The sequence below is a fragment of the Atractosteus spatula genome, chromosome 22, assembly GCF_055471065.1.
Source record: "Atractosteus spatula isolate fAtrSpa1 chromosome 22, fAtrSpa1.hap1, whole genome shotgun sequence".
Taxonomy (NCBI): domain Eukaryota; kingdom Metazoa; phylum Chordata; class Actinopteri; order Semionotiformes; family Lepisosteidae; genus Atractosteus; species Atractosteus spatula.
In genome coordinates, this window is record NC_142727.1 from 4,882,897 (window position 1) to 4,893,131 (window position 10,235).

General features: G+C 51.4%; 1 protein-coding gene across 1 annotated transcript; it reads right to left on the reverse strand.

The window, feature by feature from the left end:
* Positions 1 to 1,901: 1,901 nt before the first annotated feature.
* On the reverse strand, positions 1,902 to 7,618 carry gig2p (grass carp reovirus (GCRV)-induced gene 2p). Its single transcript, XM_088940189.1, has 2 exons — positions 7,541 to 7,618; positions 1,902 to 5,250 (listed from the first exon to the last, which is right to left on the reverse strand). Exon 2 carries the CDS (start codon positions 5,237 to 5,239, stop codon positions 4,595 to 4,597), a length of 645 nt encoding a protein of 214 aa, XP_088796315.1. The 5' UTR covers positions 5,240 to 5,250; positions 7,541 to 7,618; the 3' UTR covers positions 1,902 to 4,594.
* Positions 7,619 to 10,235: the final 2,617 nt, after the last annotated feature.

Genomic DNA, 10,235 nt, shown 5'->3' on the forward strand with positions numbered 1-10,235 from the left:
AATTTAAGACCTGCATCAGGCTCCTGCTATGTTCTGCTGCAGAGATACTGTATACAGTAACAAATTGTTTAAGGGGAGGCTAAATGTGTCACTGGGAGTCCATAGTCATTGTTTCATTTCAAACCCAATGTGCTGGAGTACAGAGCCAAAATGGCAAAAATTGTGTCACTGTCCAAATACATATGGACTGCACTGTATATATCCACTACAGAGTGCTGTACAAGAGGCCAAGAGTATTATGGCTTGTGTCTCACCCCCTCCACTGTGAATTTACACTACTCCCATCTGGGAGACGCCTCCGTCCCCCCAGACGCTGACTCGGGAAAATCTTTCATCCCTGATGCAATCTCACTCTGAAACGATGTGAAGTAACTCCCTTCTCTCTTACGTCCTGTAACACTCGTGTAACATCTCTGTTCGGAATGTCTTCCTAGTTGGACTGTTGTTTTGGACTGTGCCGTTAAACAAATTTCCCCCAAAGGAAAATAACGCTTAATCTAAAGTGAGAATGATTCAATTACTGAGCAAACACCTACACCTGTAGAAGGGCTTATAGTTGCCTACAATTAATTCAATGAGTATATACAGTAAGCAAAACAGAAGTCTCGATAAAGCCAAGAAAATACCACAAATCACAAACTTACAACAGAATAGCAGAACTGAACCACCACCTGACACCTGGTGTTGATGGGGCACAAGCGCTGTCAGCTGGTGAGCTCTGAGTGACTCTGGCTGAGCAGAGAGTCTCTTGTCCACATGCATTTAGGAACACAACAAGGAAAATCTGACTCTTCTTCTTTCAAAATGCAGAACAACACAAAACCAGGGTTCAATATTTCACATTTTCCAGCTGTAACTCTGTTCATCTGCATCGCTTATTTTTGAATTTTATTCTATAGTAATATTAGCTTAGTGACTCTTAACTCTATAGATCTGTTACTTGTTTCAGTTTCTAGTTTTATTATCTATAATAATAATAAACTTTATTTTATATAGCGCCTTTAAAGGTGGCTTCTCAAAGCGCTTTTCAGGATGACAACAACAATAAATAAGAAGAATACACAAGATAAAACACAATTACAATATAGAGAGGAGACCGTGGATGGTGGTAGTAAGAGAAGCAGAGGGGTGAAGAATGGAACCAGTTCAGTAAAGGCTCTTCTGAAGAAGAGGGTTTTGCGTCTGGATTTGAAGGAGTTTAGAGAAGGTGACTCTCTGATATCCTTGGGCAGAGAGTTCCAGAGCTTGGGGGCGCAGCAGGAGAAGGCCCTGTCACCCATACAATGTAGATGGGTTTGGGGGACAGTAAGGAGACCAGAATTAGAAGAGAGAAGGTTGCGAGGTGGGGAGTAGGGCGATAATAGTTCAGACAGGTACTGAGGTGCCAAGCCATGCAGAGCATGAGGATTTTAAAGTCTACACGGAATTTGACCGGAAGCCAGTGCAAGGACTCCAGGATAGGAGTAATGTGAACACTTGCACTAGACCTGGTCAGGATTTCAATGTAAGGTTCAATGTAAACATATGACCTTACCTTTTGGAAAATGTAGCTCAGTCCCTTTAACTATCTGTAGCTCGACCAGCCTGTTATTCTGTTGACAGCTGGGGTCCTGCTGCCCGTTTTGAAGCCTCCTGCTGGTCCCTTCGTCACTGTGAAGGGACAGAAGCCAAGAGCCCTGTGTACCCTGATGCTCTGGGCCAGGGAGCTGCTCTTAGAAGAATTTTTATTGTAAGTTTGATTTCTATATAAAATGGTTCATTTCTCTCTTTTTAAAAATAATATCATTTTTTTGTGCACATTGTTTCAAAACTATTTTTAAGTTACAAGTGAACAATTAAAACCGGACAGTGTGCTCCACTGGATATATCAGTATGTCCACACAAAAAAAAAACTGAGGTGATTTTTTTTAAAGAAATGTCTATTTTTATTGAACTTTCTTGCATTGTCCACAATACAGCAATTAGATAAGAACAAAAAAAATGTACATCTCAACTTTTAAAATCCCTGAAAAGATAAATTCTGCACAAACCCCAGCATGGCAGTGAGCAGGCACAACAAGTTGCACTCCAGAGAGAGGCTGAAGACAGCCTGGGCCTCTGTCTGTGTGCTGCGTAGGACACAGTGATACGGTCTGCAGACAGGTCTCTGGTGTTGCAGCAGCCCTGGGCCTCTGTCTGTGTGCTGCTCAGGACACAGTGTTACCGCCTGCAGACAGGTCTCTGTTGTAGCAGCCCTGGGCCTCTGTCAGTGTGCTGCACAGGACAGTGCTACAGCCTGCAGGCAGGTCACTGGTGTTGCAGCAGCCCTGGGCCTCTGTCTGTGTGCTGCACAGGACAGTGCTACAGCCTGCAGGCAGGTCACTGGTGTTGCAGCAGCCCTGGGCCTCTGTCTGTGTGCTGCGTAGGACACAGTGTTACGGCCTGCAGACAGGTCTCTATTGTAGCAGCCCTGGGCCTCTGTCAGTGTGCTGCGCAGGACACAGTAATACGGCCTGCAGGCAGGTCACTGGTGTTGCAGCAGCCCTGGGCCTCTGTCTGTGTGCTGTGTAGGACACAGTGATACGGTCGGCAGACAGGTCTCTGGTGTTGCAGCAGCCCTGGGCCTCTGTCTGTGTGCTGCTCAGGACACAGTGTTACCGCCTGCAGACAGGTCTCTGTTGCAGCAGCCCTGGGCCTCTGTCAGTGTGCTGCACAGGACAGTGTTACATCCTGCAGGCAGGCCTCTGGTGTTGCAGCAGCCCTGGGCCTCTGTCTGTGTGCTGTGTAGGACACAGTGATACGGTCTGCAGACAGGTCTCTGTTGTAGCAGCCCTGGGCCTCTGTCAGTGTGCTGCACAGGACAGTGTTACATCCTGCAGGCAGGCCTCTGGTGTTGCAGCAGCCCTGGGCCTCTGTCTGTGTGCTGCGCAGGACACAGTGTTATCGCCTGCAGACAGGTCTCTGTTGTAGCAGCCCTGGGCCTCTGTCAGTGTGCTGCGCAGGACACAGTGTTATCGCCTGCAGACAGGTCTCTATTGTAGCAGCCCTGGGCCTCTGTCTGTGTGCTGTGTAGGACACAGTGATACGGTCTGCAGACAGGTCTCTGTTGTAGCAGCCCTGGGCCTCTGTCAGTGTGCTGCACAGGACAGTGTTACATCCTGCAGGCAGGCCTCTGGTGTTGCAGCAGCCCTGGGCCTCTGTCTGTGTGCTGCGCAGGACACAGTGTTATCGCCTGCAGACAGGTCTCTGTTGTAGCAGCCCTGGGCCTCTGTCAGTGTGCTGCACAGGACAGTGTTACATCCTGCAGGCAGGCCTCTGGTGTTGCAGCAGCCCTGGGCCTCTGTCTGTGTGCTGTGTAGGACACAGTGATACGGTCTGCAGACAGGTCTCTGTTGTAGCAGCCCTGGGCCTCTGTCAGTGTGCTGCACAGGACAGTGTTACATCCTGCAGGCAGGCCTCTGGTGTTGCAGCAGCCCTGGGCCTCTGTCTGTGTGCTGCGCAGGACACAGTGTTATCGCCTGCAGACAGGTCTCTGTTGTAGCAGCCCTGGGCCTCTGTCAGTGTGCTGCACAGGACAGTGTTACATCCTGCAGGCAGGCCTCTGGTGTTGCAGCAGCCCTGGGCCTCTGTCTGTGTGCTGCTCAGGACACAGTGTTACCGCCTGCAGACAGGCCACTGTTGTAGCAGCCCTGGGCCTCTGTCAGTGTGCTGCACAGGACAGTGTTACATCCTGCAGGCAGGTCTCTGGTGTTGCAGCAGCCCTGGGCCTCTGTCAGTGTGCTGCACAGGACAGTGTTACATCCTGCAGGCAGGCCTCTGGTGTTGCAGCAGCCCTGGGCCTCTGTCTGTGTGCTGCGCAGGACACAGTGTTATCGTCTGCAGACAGGTCTCTGTTGTAGCAGCCCTGGGCCTCTGTCAGTGTGCTGCACAGGACAGTGTTACATCCTGCAGGCAGGCCTCTGGTGTTGCAGCAGCCCTGGGCCTCTGTCAGTGTGCTGCACAGGACACAGTGTTATCGCCTGCAGACAGGTCTCTGTTGTAGCAGCCCTGGGCCTCTGTCAGTGTGCTGCACAGGACAGTGTTACATCCTGCAGGCAGGTCTCTGGTGTTGCAGCAGCCCTGGGCCTCTGTCAGTGTGCTGCACAGGACAGTGTTACATCCTGCAGGCAGGCCTCTGGTGTTGCAGCAGCCCTGGGCCTCTGTCAGTGTGCTGTGTAGGACAAAGTGATACAGCCTGCAGAGAGAGGGTCCTGTAGAGCAGTGGCAAGCTATAAAGGCATGTCCCAAGACCTCAGGGTTGGTACAAGAAATAGGAACAGCTCTGAAATGTCCAGTAGGGCAGTAAACAAGAGAAAAACAAGATGACAGCGAAGGAGACTCCCATTGCACAGCAGTTTAGTCCATTTCAAGGTTTTCCAGCTGCAGGATGTGATACAATCAATACCGATGAGAAAGCAGTCATATATAATATGTAATAAGTGATATTTTAACATCTCCTTGGAATCACACTCTAACAGACCTGAGATCTCCTGCCCCGGTGCTGCCGCAGGGAGCCCGAGATGGGCAGGATCCCCAGGAGGAGAGGCCGCAGGCGGCGCGGACAGAGACCGCGCAGCTACACGCACTGGTGTCTGGGCATGTAGGTGCAGATGTTCTTCCCGCAGCCCCAGCAGCGCTCCACGGGGTGGGCGGAGGCCACCTTCTTCTTGCACAGCTTGCACGAGTCGGCCCCAGCCGCCGTCGCCGCCCTCTTCCCCTTCTGCTGCTGCGCGATCAGGCCCTTCAGCTCCGCCTGGATGTTGGCGTCGGGGGCGCGGGCGACGTCGATCACCTCCACTTTGCTGGGGTCCCACACGCAGTCCTCCTCCAGCCCGCTGGGCACGGCCTTCATGCCGCAGTTGGGGGGCACCCAGGCAGTGTCGTAGCCGTGGCTGTGCCAGGTCTTCTGCAGGGGGTGGTTGTCGGTGTCGATCCGCTTCACCCGGCCCGTGTCCACCCTCAGCTTCAGCACCACCTTGTCCGTGACGGGGGACTGGAGGGGGTAGCGCTCGGCCTTGCGGGGGTTCCTGCTCACGTACACCCCGGGCCCCAGCATGCCGTCGGCGGACTGCCTGAAGCCCCCGGCGATGATGTTGCGGGCCTGGCTGACCGAGGTGCCGTGGTACATGGTGTACAGGCGCCCCGCCTTGGGCTCCTGCTCCGCCGTCAGGTGCTGGTCGTCGTCGTACTGCACCTCCCAGCCGAAGAACTCCACCGACATGTCTGCGGGCTCTGAGGGTGTGGAAAGGGAAGAGCCGTGTTACTGCTCCCGGCACTGGCGCCTGCCGGGGACCGACCGTCACCGGACCGAGCGCAGGGGGGGACAGGACCTGAAGACTGCTGCGCTCCACATCTGGAGACGTCACCTCCGCCCTCTCTCTCCTCCCTCTCTTCCTGCCCTCTCTCCTCCCTCTCTTCCTGCCCTCTCTCCTCCTTCTCTCCCTGGCCTCTCCTCCCACTCTCTCTCCCCCTCTCCGCCCTCTCTCCTCCCTCTCTTCCTGCCCTCTCTCCTCCCTCTCTCTCTCCCCCTCTCCGCCCTCTCTCCAACGACTCTCTCCGCCCTCTCTCCTCCCTCTCTCTCCCTCTCTCCCTGCCCTCTCCTCCCACTCTCTCTCCCACTCTCTGCCCTCTCTCCTCCCTCTCTCCAACCACCCTCTCTTCCTCTCTCCCTGCCCTCTCTCCTCCCTCTCTCTACTCCTTCTCTTCCTGCCCTCTCTCCTCCCTCTCTCCCTGCCCTCTCCTCCCACTCTCTCTCCCCCTCTCCACCCTCTCTCTCTCCCCCTCTCCGCCCTCTCTCCTCCCTCTCTCCAACCACTCTCTCTTCCTCTCTCCCTGCCCTCTCTCCTCCTTCTCTTCCTGCCCTCTCTCCTCCCTCTCTCTCTAACCTCTCTCTCCATGCCCTCTCTCCCTCCCTCTCTCCCTCCCTCTCTCCCTGCCCTCTTTCCTCCCTCTCTCTCCTCCTGAACAGCGCTCGTCCTGCTGTGCCCAGTGGAGGACAGGACTCCCCCCTCCAGACATAGCTGACCTGGTACTCTCAGGAGAGGGCTGAGGGCTCAGATATCAGATGTCGCTATGCGCCCTATGCTATCACTAACTGTGGCTGAAAAGCCGATCAACACATTTGTGTTCTCTCGAATTGACTACTGTAATGCTCTACTCGCCGGGGTATCTAAATCTACTCTGAACAAACTGCAGTATGTCCAAAATTCAGCAGCCAGAATCCTGACCAGGTCTAGTGCAAGTGTTCACATTACTCCTATCCTGGAGTCCTTGCACTGGCTTCCGGTCAAATTCCGTGTAGACTTTAAAATCCTCATGCTCTGCATGGCTTGGCACCTCAGTACCTGTCTGAACTATTATCGACCTACTCCCCACCTCGCAACCTTCTCTCTTCTAACTCTGGTCTCCTTACTGTCCCCCAAGCCCGTCTACACTGTATGGGTGACAGGGCCTTCTCCTGCTGCGCCCCCAAGATCTGGAACTCTCTGCCCAAGGATATCAGAGAGTCACCTTCTCTAAACTCCTTCAAATCCAGACTCAAAACCCTCTTCTTCAGAAGAGCCTTTACTGACCTGGTTCTATTCTTCACCCCTCTGCTTTTCTTATTACCACCATCCACGGTCTCCTCTGTGTATTGTAATTGTGTTTTATCTTGTGTATTATTTTTATTTATTGTTGTTGTCATCCTGTAAAGCACTTTGAGAAGCCACCTTTAAAGGTGCTATGTCAAATAAAGTTTATTATTATTATCAGATGCATCTTGTGAGAGGAAGGGTGTCCTCTCCTGGGCACTACCCAGCAGGGCATCCTGCCCCCCTGCTGAAAGAGGGGGTGCCAGGACGGCAGACAGGAGTGCTGCTGGTTGTTGTGTTGTCTAGTTCCTGCCAGCCCTGAGCCACTCAGTCCACAGCCTGCCAGGGAGTTACCCTGCATTCACTGTGCTTCCGTCACCCAGAACCGCGGGAAAGGTTTGGTGCTGTACGAGACTTGAATGAAGTTTCACTTTTGTTTCTACATCGGGACTGAGGACAAGCAAAGAAAAGAAAAACAAAGGCGACCTTCCCGCAACAGTGCCACCTCAGCGTTTTTATAACAAATCGTGATTTCGGGTATGTTTTCACGTCTGCTAGAGACAGCAAGAGGATGTGGAGTAGCGTTACTTCACAGTTCAACTGTGTACTCAAACTGGAAATGCCCACTGCCCTGGAAACTTCATTTTAAGAGATAAAAGAGAGAAAAGTATACGATATAATCATGTGTGTATATACATACACGATATACTCTAAGTATCTGGTTTATTTTGTCTGTCCGTGTTCCCCGGCCATGAGCACTTTTTCAGGAACACTGTATCTGCCTCGTCTTCTAGCGTACACGACACGAACCGATGTCAGAAACGAAGAGAAACGCGGACACGATCTGCCTACACGACGCCCGGTGGGCCACGACTCGTCCCTTCGCTAAATCACGGGCTCCGACCGACGCTGCTAAACCCACCCCCAAGCCCCCTGAGCCCGAACCGTACCTCTTTCTGCGGGGTTGTTAGCCAAGTATCTCCCGAGCGCAGAGCCTGAAACTTTAAGCTACTCGAACCCGTGGTTTCGGTTTCGGTTCACTCGGGTCTGGGTACGAAACCAAAGCAGTCCCCATTCTAGGCCAAGCAGAGGAAGGAGTGTCTGTTTTTCACGATTATTACAGATTTTTTTAAAACTTTTTATTTGAACAATAACAACATAAAATACAATACAAACAAGAGTACATATAACATCACAAATCGTCAGGGGTACATATTACAATACAAATATGATGAAAAAAGTTTCAGCAGTACACAAAGATAGACGTCCGCACCCCTTTTCACGTTTTTACATTTCGAAATAATCTGCAAATACGCCTTTTAAATCTATTTTAAAATGTTCAAGCGTAGGAATCTTCCCAGACCATTTCACTTTGTGTATATAATAACGTACCAGTATAATAATGAAGTCAATTACAAACTAGATGTATTTTTTCCAATGGAATTGAAATTTAACGTAACGAGTCTGTTCCTGTGTGGTTTAAACTGACCAGGTTAAGGCCTATTCTTAGGGTATTACAGCTGTTCCAAATGCAAATAATAAAAAAAAAATAAATGCATTTTTAAAAGGAAAAATAAAGGTGAATTTCTTGCTGTAAAGTTTCTATCCCTTGTTTCTCCGTGGGCTCACTGCTCCCCACACCGACTACCTGCTAAAATCCACGGAGCGCCCGTCAGTCTCCTAGTTCAAGTGTCCCAGTCGATGTGTCTGTGCGCTTAAACCGAACCCTGCTTTGCGTTCCGACTGACAGAAAGATAAGCGATTGACTTTTTAAACACCGGTGTCTCAGGGCCGGGGTCAAGAGCCAACCGTCCCCGTAGTGAAAAGCAGAGCACTGAAGAAAAAAAGCGACGGCTTTTGAAATGTTCTCCGATTTGTTCAGTTTTTGTCTTGAAAATCATCTGCGTCCCTTTGGACACATACTCCTCCTTTTAACTGCGTGTTGGAAAAAGCCTGTTTAAACACCGCGTTTCCATTCTATTACCCCAATTCTAACAGCGTCCTTAAAGTTTCATGGTCAAGTCAATGTGCGGTGCAATGATGTCATCTAACGCTAGAGGGAGCAAAACGCATTTTCCTTAATTTCGGGAATCTACTTTTAGTCAGTGTAGTCAGGGGTGCCTAGTACATGTGTAGCACAGTTAAACGAGGGAGAGAGAATAGCATTCTTGAATAGGTCTTGAACCTTTTCATCTGTGAACCGTGAACAGGTGATCTTTTCTACGTCATCAGACGGACTAGAAACAATCTGACTCGCGGCCCATATGATCTCATAGCATTAAATGTAAAATGACATCTCAACTATAATAATAAATCAAAAACGCTACTTTGTAAACACGAAAGAAACTGAAATGAGAATACTTACCAAAGGAGATGCTGGTCTGCCGAGACTTTCTTAGTGTAAAAGTCTTTGTCAGCAATGTAGGTGTTTTCCTACAGAAGACTGAGCACTAAACTTGATCAAAAATGTGTGTTCCCAAGTTAAATGTCGGACTAGCTTCGGTACCCTGGAGGTGCTCAGTCCTGCCCCTAGAGGGCTCCCAAGTGTCTCATTAGATCTTCACCCTGATTATAATGATCTCCAGTTTGTAGAATAATCCCTCCTTTTGAAATATATTTTGAATTATTAAGCATTAGGTTACCAGAGGAAACTATGTGGAAGTACATTTAAAAACTGGAGGCACTTCTTTACACAAAGGGTTGTGGGAGCATGAAACATATGATACCCTGGCTCCTTTCAACAAACAGCTGGATTAAAGCTGGATTGATTAACAGCTAACTCCTTAATGGGCCATTGTATCTGTTCTCATACCCTCGTTCTTGAGGAGAGCAGGTCCACCCATGTGGCTCTCTGAGAGGGTCAGGCCCACTTTTCTCTGCTGGGTTGAAGATGGACAAACCCAGGGCTTCTGGGGCATTCTGGGAGCAGCACGTCTGTGGGACAGTCTAGGAGCAGCACGTCTGGGGCAGTCTGGCCCGTCTGTGGCGCATTCTGGGAACAGTACATCTGGGGTATTGTGGGAGCAGCACGTCTGTGGGGCATTCTGGGAGCAGCATGTCTGGGGCAGTCTGGCAGCAGCACGTCTGTGGGACAGTCTGGGAGCAGCACCTCTGTGGGGCATTCTGGGAGCAGCACGTCTGGGGCAGTCTGGCAGCAGCACCTCTGTGGGGCATTCTGGGAGCAGCATGTCTGGGGCAGTCTGGCAGCAGCACGTCTGTGGGACAGTCTGGGAGCAGCATGTCTGTGGGGCATTCTGGGAGCAGCATGTCTGGGGCAGTCTGGGAGCAGCACCTCTGTGGGGCATTCTGGGAGCAGCACCTCTGTGGGGCATTCTGGGAGCAGCACGTCTGGGGCAGTCTGGGAGCAGCACCTCTGTGGGGCATTCTGGGAGCAGCACGTCTGGGGCAGTCTGGCAGCAGCACCTCTGTGGGGCATTCTGGGAGCAGCATGTCTGGGGCAGTCTGGCAGCAGCACGTCTGTGGGACAGTATGGGAGCAGCACATCTGTGAGGCATTCTGGGAGCAGCATGTCTGTGGGGCATTCTGGGAGCAGCACGTCTGTGGGGCATTCTGGGAGCAGCACGTCTGGGGCAGTCTGGCAGCAGCACGTCTGTGGGACAGTATGGGAGCAGCACGTCTGTGGGG

What these genes read in the sequence shown, in the direction of transcription:
- gig2p (XM_088940189.1), bottom strand. Translation starts at nt 5,239, where the DNA reads ATGTCGGTGGAGTTCTTCGGCTGGGAGGTGCAGTACGACGACGACCAG.